An 18,683-nucleotide genomic window follows, 5' to 3' on the forward strand; every position below is an offset into this window, starting at 1 on the left:
GAAGGTTGGAAGTCAAAATGAGAGAAGGAGATTATTTGGTTAGCTGAGGTGCAGAAGGGCATCATGCAAAAGGTCCTGGATGAAAAAGACATCCAAAAAGATACAGATAACTGAAACTGCCAAACAAAGGGTCCAGCTCTGGCCATAAGCTGAAGAGATATGCTAGAGAACAAAAATGTGCTTTCTATCTATTCTAACATTCACACACATATATATTCTGATGGATGCATCAGAGAGCAACTTGGGGTTAGTATCTTATAATAATGGATTGCATTTATATTGAGCTTTTCGGGACCCCTCAAACCGCTTTACAATTCCACTATTCATTCACTCTCACATTCACACACTGGTGGAGGCAGCTACAGTTGTAGCCACAGCTGCCCTGGGGCAGACTGACAGAGGCGAGGCTGCCATATCGCACCATCGGCCCCTCTGGCCACCACCAGTAGGTGGTAGGTGAAGTGTCTTGCCGAAGGACACAACGACCGAGACTGTCCGAGCCGGGGCTCGAACCGGCAACCTTCCGATTACAAAACGAACACACAACTCTTGAGCCACCATCGCCCCAAAGTCCAAAGACATGTGGCGTGCAGACTGGAGGAGACAGGGATCAAACCACAACCCTTCCAATTACTAGCTGACCTGCTCTACCACCTGAGCTACAGCCCCCCCGAGGAGCTTTGATCTCCAAAGATCCATTCAGGGTGTACTCTCAGCTACAAAGGAAGGATCACACAAGGGCAGACCCACCCAGAGCTGGAAGAACATCTGAGGGAAAGAGTTGTCACATCAATAGCTGGTGGACCTAAGAGCAGACATCCAACAACACGTCTTTGCAATGAAGATCTGGAGTGCACCAGGACCTGACATGATCCATGCCTACTGGTTGAAGAAGCTAAACAACACTCCATAATTGCCTGGCAGCACAAATGAGGAGGCAGCTTATACCAGATACTCAGTCAGACTGGCTCACACAGGGTAGAACAATCTTGATCATGAAGCTCCAAAGGGTGCAACACCATTAAGCTACCTGCTGATTACCTGCCTCTCCACAACATGGAAGCTCTTCTTAGGCATCATAGAAACCAAGCCAAGCAGGTATATGAGTCAATCCATGGACATAGTTCAGATACTGAAAATATCACCAGAGAGCCGAAGCACAAACTTAAAAAACTGGTTGATGGTACGTCAGGACACTAAGACCAGGCAGACCAATCTGAGCACCACTTGAACTGACTACAAGAAAACATGGATACTGGAGTTCTTGGCACTGTACAAGACAAATAGTCCACTAATAGCATTCATCAGGAACTCCGTGGGACTCAGTGAAGATGAACATACACCCTACCAGTCAACAGATACCCATCTGGAATAATAAGCTGGTCACAGGAGGAAATAAATGCCACTGACATCAAGACCAAAACACCTCAAAACGCTCTTTGTCTTACCCAGAGGTTCTATGAACAATGGAAAGCGAGAGGGCCACGATTAGTGAATGATGATCCCCGAGATGAGTTGTTCCAGAAAAGCTGAAGCTGAAGCTAGAAAACGATGAGGAAGACGAAGAGGAACTATCATGCACGGCCAAGCCCTTGCATGGGATATCTATCTGTACAAAGGAGAAGTGGCTGTCATCAAGAAATCCAACCAGTGGTTAGGAAACCAGTGGCCACTAAATGTGATGCCAGTAGTGCTGCCAGTGAACAATGTTTTTGTTAAATAAGTGGATATCAATTTACTGCTTAATATTGGGTGTATTTTACACAGTGGAGAATTAAATGAGTGCATAAAGATGAGAACTCTGATCTTTATGGTGTTGACTAGGGATGGGTATCGTTTAGGTTTTATCCGATACCGGTGCCAAACCGGTACTTTTGAAACAGTGCCGGTGCTTAAACGGTGCTCAAACCGGTGCTTGTCAAAAACCTCTCATGTTCAGCTGTTTTTTTGTAAAAAGATAACAATGTTAGCCTTTTCTGCAGCTATGGGGCATATATGGTATCACTCTTGGCTGGAAGCAGTGCTTAAACAATGGAAAAAACACAAACTTTGTCCAAAAACCTCTCATGTTTAACTGTTTTCCACTTTTTCTTTGGTCATTTTAGCCTTTTTGGCCAGGGTGAAGGGAGTATCTGCCATCAAACAAGAAGACAGCCACATGTAGCTACGATGGTGTTTGCTAGTTCACCTTACATGCATTAATGTAATAACGTGGTTAGCCTACTCAACGTAAATTACACACGAACAACATTAAGCTACTCACGCAGAGAAGAACGGCTGCTGCTGCATCATCATCATCATCATTTCTGCTACACTGGCAGGGCTAGGGGCCAGGACTCTCCTCTTCGGGGTTTTGGGGGATGTTGCTAACTCCGGGTCCGATAACAGGCACCACACCCGCAGTAGATGTGCTTGGTGTGAGGTCTCGCAGCAAGCTATCAAATACGGTGCATTTCTCGGCTTTTAAAAAAACGCTATGTGTCGCCAGGTGTTTCATCAGATTTGAGGTGTTACCTCCTTTGACAGTATCACAGTATCAGCTTAAAGCACTTGTTGCAGGCTGCTGAGTTTGCATCTTTTGCTGTGAAGTACAGCCAGACTTTGACCGCTTCACCTTGGGCGTTTTTATTCTGTAGCTCTGCTCTAAAAGAACGTACGTACCTGGACCCGCCTACTATCCTCGGAAACGTAAAATGATTGGCTAGAATCTAAAGTGTATCACAGCTCAGGAAAAAAAAGCACCGAAATGTGCGCTGCTTTTCGGTCTGGTTACTATCGTTTATGTCAGAACCGGTGCCATGATGGCACAGGATACCGGTACCCATCCCTAGTGTTGACTGACCAAATTAAGTCTAATCGTTTTTATCAATCAGGTGTCCAGTTTGAACCTAGAACACTGAGTAACTGTAATTCACTTTAAAAAGGTGTTTCTATTAATCTCATGAGATTTATAAATATAGTTCAGTCAGAAAAGACACATTTGAAATGATCATCGTCATTCCCCATGAACATGCCACACATTTGAATAGAGGAGTAATGAGTCGTTATCCACTTGGAGCGGCAAAGTGAGGTCGGTGTTGGTGGTGTGGGTGGATGTAGAAACATGTCAGGGAAATGTCTTCTTTATTGAGAATTGGCTGCTAAATTGGGAGGGGTGTGTTTGGTACATAATGTGAGCATACTGGGGCGAACACAGTTCAACGGACAGACCGAACTAGCTCCCAGACTCCATTTATGTCGTATTTGTATAGGTGTTTCACATTATTGAAACTTTAACATCTACAGTTGAATTGAGCTGTCAAATGTGTATTTGTCCCTAGTGGGGAGATCGGGTTGTGAGACTCGCTGTCAGCATCACCTCATTCCTCATCACCCTCAAAGGAAACGGGGAGGAGAGTAACTCGGAGACTCTAAATTATCCCACTCTGCGTCCCTCTCTCGCCTTTCTTCTAACATTCTTTTTCCACATTCCTCTCGTCTTTCTTCAGTTTGTCTCCCTCTATCCATCTCTGTCTTCCGCTTCATTCCTTCCTTTTTTTCTGTCTCTGATTGTACTTTGCCAGCCAGACTTTTGGGCTTTGGGGTGTAACGCTGCAAGAGTCAGGTTGTAATAACATGGCTGTGATATGCTTGGACCTCATCTGGAGTAAGACCTCCTGAGAGAGCAGGAGAGCGATGTGAGGACTGCTGGATAAAGAGAAGCAGAGAGGTGAAAGAGAAAGACAGACAGAGGATAATAAAAGAGACAGAGGAGAGCCTGTGTGAGAGGCAAAGTCTATCCTGGGGGCTCTTACAGGGCCACGAGGATGTGTCTCAGTGTTTTGTCTGGACCTTCTGGGGCTCCCAGCGAGGACGTTCAGTAGTTGTAAACCTGCTGACCTTCTTTGTCTAAACAAAGCTGCACACTGAGCTGGAAAGAAGAAAGATCAACCCTTTCTTTACCTTTTCACTGCTAAGTGAAGAAACGCAGTCACAATTGGCACAGGCAGCACATATCATTGTTTTTTGGTGTGTTTTATTCACTGACTCCACAGGTCAGAGGTCAGGTCAGATAGATATATTTTAAATGCTTAATATTCTTTATGCCTTTGAAAAAGCACATTGGTTAAGGGACGTTCAGTCATGCTTTCAGCTGTGTGTAGTTTGTTTGTTATGCTCACATAAACAGCTGATCTGCATAACTTCTGCAAATATCGCCTAACTATACTCACAAGGAGTGAAAGTCTTTGTTACAGCTGGGGTAGTTCAGCCTGCACGAGTCACTCAAGGTGTTTGTTAGGTTGCTTTATCAGAATTTTTCCGTGAGCTTTTATGGATTTTGACTTGGTTGTGTTTATTCACCTAACTGCTCCATTATTGGTGCAACGTTTTTTAAAATGGGAATCGATTCAACCGTTATCATTTTCTCGTGTGGGTTTAAAAAAATTCTTTGTTTTATTTTCATACACTTATTATAGTTTTAACGTCTTAAGATCTGGTCCATGAACCTCTGCCGTTTTCCACCAGTAACCCATGCAGCACACTGAGTGTGTCAGTGAGCTCTCGGCTTAGCCACTCAGCCTAACCCCCTCGTCATGTTGGCCACAGTTCGCGCCCGCAGCTCTGTTTGCTGTTTTAGGCTCAATTGTGCTGACTGCCGGGCCTGTGTCCGTCTTCTCCCTCTCTCTCCGTTTATTTGACTTCTCCAAAGTTTAAACCGGTTGTAGAAACAGTGCTTTCTTATGAGTTTAGTTTTCAAATAAGATCTATGCATGCTTTGGCATATGTTCAGAGCTTTTTACCCTCTAGCATCATTGGTCTGCTAATTTTATGAGTTGTACAGGGTCCAGATTTGGCTGCATATCAGTACCAGCCGATCTGGCTGAATTATGTGATGTGAGGTGGATTTGGTTTTACTCTTTGTCAGCTATGTAAATGTTCCTGCATGAGTGTTTTTGATTTTGCACTTTGATTGAATAGTCAAATTAAGAGTGTACAGTTAAAAATCAAGGGGACAGTGGCACAATAATAAAGTATTTAAAGTGCCCTTGGGCCTTATTTGCCACGGGGACCAGACATCAGTGGTGCGTATCACTGAAGTGCTACAGTTTAATATTAATGTCATTCCTGATGACTCAAAGGATTCACAGCCATACTAAGCATGGGAAGCTCAATCCTGCTCATAAATGCATTAAAATGTGTTGAAATGTAAAAACGAATGTAATCCTAACAGGTCACTTCTGCTGTAGTGAAAGTTTGTCTGTGTGCGCTTGAAGGCAGAGCTTCCTTCTGTTATTATTCGTTCATTATCACTCCCATTTCAGGAGAATAAAGACCGTTCAACAGTTATTAAGTGAAAGGAGTCGTATGAGCAGGAAAGCAAGAAAAACAACTTCTTACGAGGATGAAACAAACTGTTCCTTCAAACTGAAGCCCCCTATCAAATTTTCAACTTCTGTTTTGTAGGGAAAGTCAGTTGATTGTGACACAAACCCAAACGAATTCCCCGTTTCTTGCCAGAGCTCAGTGATATCTTTGGCTGGCGTTTTCCTCACTACTTGATCCTCCATCCTCTGCTTCTTTGCTTCCTCCCCTGTCCTATTTCACATATTCTTGCCACAATGTGCTCTGTAAATCACCAGGAGTAGACTAAGAGCACATCAAGCAGACCTCTGTGATTGAACGAATACATGAACAGACTAGAACAAAGAAATAGTAAGTGCTGACAAGAAGAAGCCTTAGTGGAAGCTGAGATGGGTCAAACATTGACATGTAGACTTTAATTGGTCCTGATGAAGACGTGTCGAGATTCTACCGTGTGTGAGAATGAGGTTTCAGATAGCATCGCTCTGGCTCGTAGCATTAGGAAAGAAAAGCAGCGGTTTAATGACCCTTGGCTGTTCAGCTCACCCTGAAGATTGGGCTTGCTGTCACATATAACACATCTAACAGAGAAACCACAGTTCTTCAGTTACAAGTCTCCTTGCTGTCTCCTTTTAATACTGCGGCTGACCTGCCGTGTGTGATTACGGCACCCTGTGGGATTTTTACAGCTGTGATTAAGGGTGATGAAGTTGGTGAAGGGTGTCAGCAGAGGAATCGGGATAGTCAGCTAGACAACTAAAACCTTTGGAGTAATATGGGTTTAACACTCAAGGCTCCTTTTTGCATTTTGTAATATGTAATATGTAATATTTATGGTCTGTTGCTTCCCCGGCGGCCCAGTCTAATAACAAAATGTGAAAAAGCTACTTTTCTCCTCCAAGTGAAAAATAGATATATATATTTAAGAGGATTGTATTATAAAATCTCTTGGTTCTCTGGGGAACGTTTGTTTTCACTGCTCAGCAAAGTGGAAATTAGACCACATGACTATAACATAATGTGTTAGAAGGGTCACTTCAACCATACTAACCATGTACCGGGATTTGTTTCTAGAATGAACATACTTGTGTAAACCTAACTAAAGACAGAAAAGGAACTAAACTAAAAAGAATCTAAAATAATGTATTATAAAATAACTAAACACTGTGATGATATTAACATCAAGTTTGGAAAATGGGTTCGGTTATGTACATGTTTGCCCTACGAGACAAAAGCTCAGGTTTCATACTGCAGTCCCATCTAACCTTCAGTTTCAACGAGTGGCCAATCAGAGGAAAGTTATGGGCAGAAATCTGTGCCATCAGAAACTGAATTTGAATTTAAGTTAAATTTGAATTTGAATTGTAACTTGAATAAATGCTTTTAAAAATTGAATATGAATTATCCTAATTTGAAATTAAATGTATTGGTTTGAAAATAATCATCACTAAATTAAAATTGAATTTTATATTTTGAAAATGAATTCATTTGCTTTGAAACTGTATTTTATCCTTTAAAAATTTAGTTCTCGAATAATTTCAGATTCACTTCTCACCGTTCAGTTTCAGTTCCAAAATTCAGTTGTTGGGACTTACATCCGGAGTAATGAGCGCAGATTAATAGAACTACGTTTTACTAGCGGACCGAAAGTGTTACTGACGGGAATCTACAGCGTCTTGAGCTGAATTAAGACTTCAGAAGTCATTCGTCATGTCGAATGAGCAGCGGATAAACTCTCAGGTTGGTAATAAATGTATTACATGTATAAGAACAAGCGTCATGTTAACAAATGATAGCTTCGCTGGTGTGAACTGGTTTAGCTTTCGTCCGTCAGATACACAACAAAGCACTATTTTTGGTAGCGCATGCTAGCGGGCCGTCGTTATTACCGTGTTGTTTGGAAAATACGGCACACTTAAAATCAATCCTTTGATTTTTCTGAAAGTCGACAGAGCCCCTTATAATCCTGTGTGCCTTATGTATGAATTCTGTTTGTGTTTACTGACCTCGAGACGATTTTATGTGCACGGCGCTCGAAAATCTGTCAAATGTTTCAGTACGACTTTGCTAAGCTACGAAGCCGCACCGCTTGATGGATTGTCGGAGCATTACGGCTATCGTAGGCGGAGCCTCGCGGAGTGATACGTACTGTGCTTCAACATAATATTACCGTATTGTGTGTGTTTAACCTCTTTTTAAGTTTTGTGGATATTATACATGGTTATGCTGAGGATATGTCGGCCACTGGAAATGCCTTTTGGTTAAACTGTCAGTGAGGAATTTGCATTTGCACTGTTAAACTTTTATATAACTTTAATGCAGATAAAAAACAGCTGCTTGTTTAAGTGAAAATACATTGGTGGGTTTATTTTGCACTAATAAAGTTGTGGAGTTGTAAAGTATTTTGTCTAACGTCAATTATATCGTCAGTTATATCGTTATTGCAAATTTTCAAATGTATATTGTGATAAATATTTTTGGTCATATCGCCCTGCTCTACCGTACAGTAACTTTTATGCTTATTGTAGCTGTTAGCTCAAAACGCTAATTTAGCGTAGTTTGCCCTGGATTCAGCTTTAACAAATATGATCGACTGTTTCTAGTAGAATTCCAAAGTTGTCATCTTCTCCCTCTCAGAGTACCCCCTCTGTATGCTTGCAGAGACCCCTACAGTAGGGAAACATGCAAAACGGTGTCCAAACCTTTGTGTTTGAGCTTTATTTATGTCTTACACAGCATCCCAACTCTTTAGCTAACTTAATAACTTTAGCTAACTTAATAACTTTAGCTAAAGTGAATAGTTAGTCTAATTCATTAGTGCAGCATTACTGGATCACCTGTTTGAAGTGATATATGTGACTATCACTGTGTTTAACTACCATAATAATTCTTAGGGTACTGAGTGCATGCTTAATTAGGTTTTTTTAAACATACTGCTCCATTAATATGTTTGACAGGCTGAAGTTGTCGGGTCGCCTCCTAAATCGACCATCTTTTACAGGTGTTTTGTGCCAGAAATGGAGTGTCCACTGAAGACTGAAAATACTGAATCTCTATGCCTTGCCATTGATCCCTCTTGTGCCTTCATCTAGACAAGAGACATTAACTTAACCACTCACATATGCTCTGTACCTACATCACCTTCCCTGACAGTCGTAGCTTGGCTCATCTGAGGGTGAAATTATAAGAAGTGCTCTCTATGGTTCCTAAATAAAATATGGCATTGAGGTCATTTCTTTTGAATTAATCCCTTCTTCTGAAATATAAGCACCTCTCCTGGTTTTAATGGCACTTTGGATTTCCTTACTTTCTGTTCCACTCCCAACCCCAAATAGATGCTGACAAGCTGACACAGTAACATGGAAGAGGGAAAGAAGTTGGAAAGGACTACTTCAAATAAACCTAATGCCTGACAAATGTAAAATATAATAATAATAATAAAGATAAAAGATAAAGTAACAAGTTTTTAGTTTCTTGTTTATTCCAATTGATCATCCAGATGTCTGTGACATTATGTGTGACAAACACCATAATGGAAGGCCTTTGTCATGCTTAAACTCATCATATATTTTTGCATATGCTGAACAGGCAGTCAGACATGCTGTAACTGTGGGGTAGAAAACTGCAGGAACACCATACGGCAGGGTCTCAAACTCCAGTCCTCGAGGGCCGCTGTCCTGCAACTTTTCCATGTGTCCCTGTTGCAACAAGTCCCTGAGTTGGCAGTTCAGCCATTTGATTCATGTTACAGCAGCTCATGAGTGAATGAACATGGTGCAATAAAAGTATTTTAGAAGTATATGTTTCCAAATACATACATTTACTTAAATGTACTTGAGTGGGGTTAGGGGTTGCCACCTCAGCATGCAGTCAAGTTCTATACTCTTGCTAATGACCTACTAATTGTATTCAGGTGTGTTGCACACATGGAAAAGTTGCAGGACACCGGCCCTCGAGGACTGGAGTTTGAGACCCCTGTCATACGGAACATGACAGGTGTGGATGAACTGCATGAAGAAGTTTCTCTTCTCTTCTGGCAGGACAGGAATGTGGCCTTGTCCTGTGAGCCACTGTAAGGGTGTACTTGGAGTAGAACTGGACCGTCACCGGCCTCAGGCTCTTCACCTTTTCAAAGACAAAGCAGTCATTTAGATAAAATATTAGATATTGTTCACCTGTAAATGCACAAAGAGAATTTAGAAATGTAATTATTTTCAAGAGTGAACAAGCACTGATAGTGTAATCTACAGCTGTGGCCAAACGTTTAGAGAATGAGAAGTGTTGTTTGTTTATTTACAAAGTTTGCTGTTTCAGTGATAGTTGTATATCATATTATATCACTTCAAACAGGTCATCCAGTAATGCTGCACTAATGGATTAGACTAATAAAACGTAGTTCTATTAATCTGCGCTCGATTACTCTTGAACCGGAACCGGATGTAAGTCCCAAAAACTGAATTTTGGAACTGAAACTGAACAGTGAGAAGTGAATCTGAAATTATTCGAGAGCTAAATTTTTAAAGGATAAAATACAGTTTTAAAGCAAATGAATTCATTTTCAAAATATAAAATTAAATTTCAATTTAGTGATGATCATTTTCAAACCAATAAATTGAATTTCAAATTAGACTAATTCATGTTCAGTTTTTAAAAGCATTTATTCAAGTTACAATTCAGATTCAATCCAAGCAATTCAAACTTAACTTATTCACATTCAGTTTCTGATGGCACAGATTTCTGCCCATAGAAGTAGTTTCAAACAGTAGAATTCATTAAAGCTAAAAAAGCTTGTTTCAGACTGATGAGCTGAGTCAGTGAAGATCAGGACTGTCTTCTAGCTTCTGTATAATCAGGTAAAAAAGCTTTCTTTATGTAAAGTGTTAAATATTCTCCGTGTTCCCACCCAGATGGAATGAACTGCATGAACAAGGACCACGGCTGCGCCCACATCTGCAGGGAAGCTCCAGGGAAAGGCGGCGTGTCATGTGAATGCCGTCCTGGCTTTGAGCTGGCCAAAAATCAGAAGGACTGCACATGTATGTATCACATTCGACCTTCACTTACCCAAACCGACGCACACAGCGTCCGTGTCATTGTCAACTCACTGACACAGCGTGCCTTCATACGTTTGTGCATAGATGTGTGTTTGTGAACGTTAAGTCGGCAGGCTTGTCGTTGTATTTTACAATTCACATGACAGCAAGGTATTATCACTTTGTTTTATAGACCTGATTTTATTGAGGTGATGTATTAGTGCCACGAAGGATCAAAATGTTCCTGTTATAAACATCTGCAATAGCAATGAATGGACCAATCCCACCGGGCCTCCCGTGGTAAAATATACGGTTGGACATTTAATACCAAAATCAGTTAAGCGTTTCAAGCCAAGCTGAAGGTGCTGAAGGATTCAGTAGAGCGATTTCATGTCCTTTTGCAACTCACTTCCTGTTTCTCACTCCTCGCACCTACAGCCTGCAGCCCTGGGATTCTGGGCTGCTGTTTTTGATGGGGGGACGTGAGCTTTCACTTACAATGTTTGGCAAATCATCTCGCTACACTTTTAGGCAGTGAGAGTGTTAAGAGTTTGAAAGCCTCAAAAAAGCTCTAATGTTTCCCCCACTGTGGTAATATTTCATTAGCAGCAGGGGACCCGGTGCTGAGCATGGCAGCAGTGGACGGCAGTAAATGAGTGATGAAAGAACTGGCAGACTGCGAAGCTTCCAGCGTCACACATACAGACGCACAGACCTCACTTTCCTCTGTCATTCTTACGCCTGTTAATCGCATTTCCAGTTCTCTGTGTTTGATGTTCTTAATCGACACAGGATGAAGAGTCTTAAAGATCTAAGTTTTTCTGTTTACACCTGGTTTGTGTGACCTGTGAACAGGTTAAGATAGGAGGACCTGAAAATGATGGAAAAATGATAACATAGGAATTCATAGGTGATTGTTTTTATTTTCCAAGGAACAAAAGCTGAAACTGAAACTAAATACTAAGAACAGACACTGTTCCTGAGTACTACAGGAAGATGTCTCTTTACTGAACGGTTAATGACCAAACTCAAGCCTTTGGTCTTGTATAGAGTTTATTCAGAGCACATAAGTAATCACTTCATCCAGGTCATCGTAGTCTAAGGAGCTTGGAAAGAAAAGCGTCCGGACATTTTTAAGTTTCTTGAAGACGTTTCACCTCTCATAGCCAAGTGACTAGGTGGAGGATCAATAGGGGGTCCGTGACCCCCTTGGGGACACTCCCATAGGGCTTAAATCTGGGACTCTCCACCAATTGCTCTTAAAACTGAAGAAGCTTCTTGGATGAAACGTCTTCAAGAAACTTAAAAAAGTCCAGACACTTTTCTTTCCAAGCTCCTTGGGCCTCCTTAGGCCCTGTCAGCAGCCAGGATGGCAATCACCAACACCGTTGGTTCTTCCAGTTCAATTCAATTCAATTCAATTCAATTCAATTCAATTTTATTTATATAGCGCCAAATCACAACAAAAGTCGCCTCAAGGCGCTTCATAGATACAGAGAAAAACCCAACAATCATATGACCCCCTATGAGCAGCACTTTGGCGACAGTGGGAAGGAAAAACTCCCTTTTAACAGGAAGAAACCTCCAGCAGAACCAGGCTCAGGGAGGGGCGGGGCCATCTGCTGTGATTGGTTGGGGTGAGAGAAGGAAGACAGGATAAAGACATGCTGTGGAAGAGAGACAGAGGTTAATAACAGATATGATTCAATGCAGAGAGGTCTGTTAACACATAGTGAGTGAGAAAGGTGACTGGAAAGGAAAAACTCAATGCATCATGGGAATCCCCGGCAGCCTACATCTATTGCAGCATAACTAAGGGAGGATTCAGGGTCACCTGGTCCAGCCCTAACTATATGCTTTAGCAAAAAGGAAAGTTTTAAGCCTGATCTTAAAAGTGTCCTTATAGAGACAAAGCTCCTGTGATCATGCTTGCTGCAAATAAGAAGGAGGTACTCTGATGTTATTGTGGAGGCATACAGCTAGCTTTCCATCCAGGCTGAGGTGGATGAAAGAGTAAAACATATCAGATCTTAACACAGAGGTTAGTTTCTAATTATTGCTGCATCTGAACGCTGATCACTGATTTATTATTTGCTGCTGAGGGCCGAGGAACAGAAACCTGACCAAACCCTAACCGCTACTATTTTAGAGACTATGAGTGAGCCAGCTTCTGCAGTCTGAACTTGAAACCTGAAACATCGAAGCTGTTTATTACACTAAAGCATTTTCTTCAGGATTTTCCCTGGTGTTGATTTTTTTAAAGGCAGACAAATGTTGATGGTTTCTTGTTTTTAAAATGTGCGGTCATTTCAGAAACAGCAACATATAGAAACTGCTATGGAAATGATTTGAGTCAGTTTCCTCTCCGTCCGTTAGATCCCGTCTCTCTCTCTCCTCCATATGCTTCAGTATGTGTTTTCTCTCTCTCGCCCTTTCTTCCACCGTAATAACTTTTCGCTCCCTCTCTTTTTTACTTGTTGTCCTTTTTCTGCTACCATCCCATCATATTCTCCTCATCCGTTAGCTCTCTCTCTGTCCTCTCTCTCACGTCAAGCTGACTTGTTGTCAGTAACGTAAACAAATATAGACAAATAAACAAGTAAATGAACATTGGGCCTGTATTATAAACTCTAAAGAGAACTGATGTCTGTTATCTTCAGTGACCTGTAACTATGGAAACGGCGGTTGCCAGCACACATGCAACGACACAGACACGGGGCCTGTGTGTGGCTGCCACCAGAAGTATGCCCTGCACTCGGACAGCAAGACCTGCATTGGTGAGTGACAGCCACCGCGGCTCTCTCTACACACCCGAAGCTCTCACAGCTGCCTGACTGTAACATCTGCTGTATAATGGAAGGCCTCAGACAGTTTTATAGCTTAGAACAAAGAGTAACATGTAAGGGGGGGTCGGAGTTGGTGAGTCAACAGACATCACCTAAAAGTTCTTCCCCACATACTGCCTCAACCTTCCCGTACTTAAGCTCTGTGAACACGAGAGAGCGAGGAAGCTTTTCACACAGACCTTAAAAAGACAATGGATTCAAAGCTTTGATGAGAATTTCTACTAATGTTTTGGGCTTCGACAGGAAGGGAACGCTACAATACATGTACACTTAATCATAGTCGGAGACCTGACTGTGACTCATACTTCCAGGACTACTTCAAGCTTTCAGGTCATTTATAAAATACTGCACTGTTTGGGAATCAGATCTGAAAATGTTGTTATCCCAGACTAATGTTGTTAGCATCGTTAGAACCACTGACACTGTCAATGATGGGTTATATAAGTAAGAAATGTGATACTGTGAGATTAAATATGCTTGTGTGAGAGTAAAAGTTCATTCACACACACACACACACACACACACACACACACACACACACACACACACACGCACACACACACACACACACACACAGTAAGACGAGAGAATATAGTGTAACAAATTAACCATGCCCAACTCTGCTACTGTATCCAAGCTTAACTTATTTAGGAAGCTAACGTTCGTATTTATTAAGCATGCCAGCAGTAACATGTCAGGACCGAGGAAAGAGGTGACATATTTTAAACATATATTGAATCACATTCATTATATCAGGAGTAATGAGCTCAGTCAGCAGTAGGGAGCTGTTTCTGCTCACACGGATCATTTGTACACATTCTGGTTCTTGCTTAGACGAGATTAATCTTCATCTCACTCGCTCTCCGATCAGTAAAGCATGAATAAGGCATTCCAGGTATGTGAAGCCATTCAGAGCTTCTCCTTCTTACTGTTGACTTAAATTTAAGAAACTTTGCTAAACCTGAAAGCAGTTTTCATCACTACAAGCTGGCTCTCAGAGCATGTTTATCAGAGCTTGTAGTTTAAGTATACGGGTACAAGTGCTCCTGTTACACACATGATCACTTGTATTTTTGATGGTCAGATTACATATTCCAATAATGATCAGGGTCCTCAGTGTACTTAAATAAATGTCGCTGCTGTAAGGATTTGCAACAGGACGTGAAGGTGGCCTCTCGTGATTCTCAAACACTTTTCATGGTGAATCCCTGTGTTGGCTAGTTTGGACTGTGAGCTGTCTTACAGCACGGGATAAAGTTTTCACTGTTTGCACAAAGGAAATGCACACTAGATACAGTCCTTAAAATGTATAATATTTGTGAAAATTATGTGAATTATTAAGCATAGTTAGTCTTTTCAGTTGCTGTTCTTAGTTATCTAAAGTTTTAAGGAAGAAGCTTCACTTTGGCTCGGAGTAAATGAGAGCAGAGACCATCTGTTCAAGTTGGTGCTCAGGAAGAATGAATCTGTGTCTCCTGCTAAAAGAGCTGCTGATCAAAAGGAATGACCATATCCCAGTCAGCTAAAGAAACCAGGCGTTTATGTGTATTACGAGACGGAGCTGGCAGCTCCTCATATTTGGAAAGTTAAGGATAGCAAAATGAGTCTTACGTGGCTTTTGGAACTCCAGAAAAGGTCAAATTATGTTTCCAGACAGAAATCCAATCAAGTTCAGAGCTTCGGATGAGACTGTGCGTGACTTTGGCTCACAAGTGGTTTTTAACTGACAGCTGAACCTCAGTGAACACAACATGAAGGAGAGGTTAAAAGCTAAAGTGTGATTTCATATTTAATGTTACGGATGATGAGTTTATGGTCTGTGAACACTGGTGAACACATGATTATCTGATGACATTTTGATGGCTGTGTTTGAACACTGGACACACCTGCCTCGCTGTCTCTGCACTGCAGCAGGTTGCTGCGCTGCTCTCCAGCAGCGCCGGGCTTTGATTGCCACTAACCTTTTCCCTTCCAGCTGCTCTGAAGAACTGGAGCACTCGATGAAGAAGAGGCTGTGAAGAGGAAGCAAAATGAGAGCGGGAACACCTCTCTCCCTCTTCTCCCAGTGTCTTGTGTGTTTTCTCTGTCTGTCTGTCTCTCTCTTCATTTTTTGATCAAAGCAAGGACCCCTCTGTCTGAGTGTCCCAACTGCTTTATGGGCCTACCTTTAACCCCCACCCCCTTTGACCCTTTCTATAGCGCTACTCCTCTGTTCCTTCTTCCTCCTCCCTCCTCCTGCTTTCTGGTGATAGTACCTGATTGCCTGTCTTGTCTGAGCAACCATGTTCAAACCGAATCAGGTGGACACGGGGATTAATCCTCAGTGCACGAGAGGAAAGAGTGACTATGGGTTGGGGGACCTTTCGTTAGACTCTGTGGTTAAAAATGGAAATCTCAATTGCAGCCTGATCTTAGAGAAAGCTCCCATAAAAGCGAAGCTAACCTCCTCCTCCAGCTCTCTCACTACCTCCTCACCCTCCATCTCCGCACTGACACGACAAATAACAGACTGGTTAAAAACCAAAGTCGCTGCAACTCCATCCACTCGTACCTGTTCTTGCTCCATACATGTTAACCGAGGACAAGGGACTTGGAGGGTTCACCCATCCTCACTTTATTACCTGCCATTCCTGCTGCATGCGTCGCTCACATGCCACATCGACCGTTTGTCTTTCACTAATCTGTCTGGCTGTTTGTTTGCTTGCTCAGCTGCATAGGAGAGCCTGTAATTCACTTTGGTTCTTTTTTCTATTTTCTTTCTTTTTTAATTGAAGGACTTTTCTTTTGCTGCTGCTGTTGTTTTTAGCAACACTGGTCCTTCTGTCTCGTCCCCAGTGCATTGGTTTTACCATCTCCTCCTCGCTGTAGTAGTAGAGTGGTTCAATTCTTCCCGCTCCTCATTCTCTGGAGGTCTGGCTCTCTAAAGCAACTCCCCTCTCTGTGGGACTTCGACCACCACTTAGTCCCATAGACTCTTTAGGGATGAGTGGCTGGGACCTCTCTCCCTCAGCCCCTTCTAAACCTGTCTGACACATCCACATCCACTACATCTCCCACTCTGACAGATTATTTCACACGAGATGGTATGCAGCGGCTCTTGCTTCGGCACTCACACACATTCAAATAACTACATTTTATCCACTCGCTCAGCACCAGAAAAGCCTCCATTCATCCCTGAGTGTGCTTCAGAGAGCCCTCCACTTTGTCCATCATGTGCCTGAGAGGAGAGGGAGAAAGTGGTCGCAGGCTGAGGCAGACGTTAATTGCCCCCTTATCTAAGCCCCTTTCCCCCATCCCCACCTCATAAGACCGAGCATGTACATCCAAGGCCTGTCCTTTTTGAAGCGAGTGGCGTGCATTCACAGAGATGCTCATTCAGGCCTTAATGGCTCAAGCCCAATAAAAGACCACCTCCCTCTCCTGCCCATCCCCAATGCAGCACATGCATGCCTCTTTAACAGCCATCCCACTGCCTTCTTCCACCCCCACCTCCGCTGCCCAGCTTTTGGGAATGTGGTTTTTCCAGCGTTGACTGTTAAAGCCAGTTGTGACATGTGCCATAGACAAACAGGCAACCAGCGCTGCCCCAGACTACCTCCTCCTGTTTTTTGTTTCTCTGCATGCTCTCCTTACACCCCCTTCAAACCCCATCCCTTCATATCGCTCTCCCACTGTGGGGCATGATGGGACTGATGTTTGTCTTCTTCTCTGCTCTTCTGTGTTTTTCATTCCCTCTCAATCATCTCATCATTGCTCAGTTCTTCAGGCAACTCCTTCCACCCTGTGACCTCTTGTGCATCACTCTTTCTGCTCTTTCTCGTCACCCCTCTCGTCTCTGTGCCCACGTCTAAGGCAGCTTGTCTCGAACATCCACGTGTGACTTCCCCTCCCTCTCTTTCTCGTATCCCTCCATCCTAATGTGAGGAAATCATTGCTGACAAAGCATGGCTGGTCTAAGACAGAAACTCCATCAAAGAAATAAACCCCGATCCCACTGTTCATCCCACCCCTAAAACCCCACACCGCTATCATTAAACAAATCTACTCATATGTGGGCCCTGAAGCTCCTCCCCTTCCCTACCTATTGTCTACCTACGCTTCATTTTGAAAGCTCCTCACTGATACTGATCATTTTCATTTTGTTTTGTTCTTTTAATTTGCTCTGGGGTTCATCATTTGTTTGGGGATTAACACTCTAACAGGGATTTTGGCGCCTCTTCATCGCTTCTTGCTTCTTGGCTTTGGTTTTTTGCTCAAACGCCAAGAGGGGCTGAAGGTCTGGTCATTTGGGCTTCTCATTAACCTGCTGCTCACTGTTTGTCCCCTTGTTACTTGTGTTTTAGAGAAAGATGAGGCTGCAATTGAGAGCTCTGAGTTCAATGCCACGTCAGTAGCTGATGTGGACAAGCGGGTGAAACGGCGGCTACTTATGGGTAACTCTTTTCTTCCTCTTTCTATGTGTTGCTATGGCGCTTGTGCTTGTATTCCCGACTCTACTCCTATCCGCGCCCTTCTCCTTCTCCTCTCTAACTAAATTTTATCAAGAGAAAATTGGAAACCCTTCGGGGCTCACTGCATCTACCCCCACAGTCACAGTTTGCTTTATTTTTCTCCTCATATCTGATGAGATTTAAAAACACGGGTAAAACAAGAATAACTCTACTTCTCAAACCTCTGGAGGCCTCGAAGGTTTTCTCAGTGACTAACATTTACTTTCCCAGTTTACTCCAAATGTTTTGTTTTCCACTTCCTGTATTTCTGATTGCTGATGCTCCAAAACAAAAGGCTTTATAGAAAAATAAAGGTCATAGACCCAACTTTCCCCATGTTGACAGAAGTGTAGCATAAAAGGTTCCAGCTGTTCTTAGCAGAACGTTCTCATAACCATCGAAGAGGTAAGAGGCTGGGAAACTAGCAGCCAGATCCCTGGTTCACATTGATGGTTCAGTGATGGTTTGTACCACTTTATGAGGATGTATCTATTCCGCCTTTAAATTTATTGCAGATCAGCGTCTGTGCTATTGGTGAACATTTTGGAGCCACTAATCTTAATCCCAATTGTAATTAATTCCAAAAACACCAAGGGTGGGCTAAAAACATCAAACTATGATTGAGTTAATGAAGGTTTGGAGCTAGGGATGCACCGATACCACTTTTTTGGAAACGAGTACGAGTACTTGCATTTCAGTACTCGCCGATACCGAGTACTTAATAAAAACATGATTTAAATTTACAGGTAACAGCTTTAGTCCTATAATTTAACAAAAAACAAACAAACAAGGGACTGGTTTGGAATTAAGAACATTTATTTAAAATGAAAAGCATGTTGTATGCAACATATTACAGAATAAATAATTATAAAAAAACAAAATCTAATGTTAAATTTGTTCGTCTGTTTCTCTGTTTAGAAGTCTCACTAGCACAGTCACAGCTGGGATGACATCAGAGGCTAGTGCGTCGT

At 42.4% G+C, this 18,683-nt stretch overlaps 1 protein-coding gene across 5 annotated transcripts in view; it reads left to right on the forward strand.

Annotated features, from left to right (window-relative positions):
- The window catches only part of scube1 (signal peptide, CUB domain, EGF-like 1), a 136,698-nt gene that overhangs the window by 62,392 nt on the left and 55,623 nt on the right, over nt 1-18,683 (forward strand). For 3 of the 5 annotated variants that reach the window (XM_087830467.1, XM_087830468.1, XM_087830469.1), the window contains exons 5-7: nt 10,251-10,379; nt 13,037-13,153; nt 17,566-17,655. In XM_087830467.1, the coding sequence (XP_087686593.1) occupies nt 10,251-10,379; nt 13,037-13,153; nt 17,566-17,655 (336 nt within the window). The remainder of the gene's footprint in view (nt 1-10,250; nt 10,380-13,036; nt 13,154-17,565; nt 17,656-18,683) is intronic. The other 2 variants (XM_087830470.1, XM_087830471.1) reach the window with 1 other exon arrangement.

This window comes from Neolamprologus brichardi, chromosome 17, assembly GCF_056152115.1.
Source record: "Neolamprologus brichardi isolate AB-2024 chromosome 17, ASM5615211v1, whole genome shotgun sequence".
NCBI lineage: Eukaryota > Metazoa > Chordata > Actinopteri > Cichliformes > Cichlidae > Neolamprologus > Neolamprologus brichardi.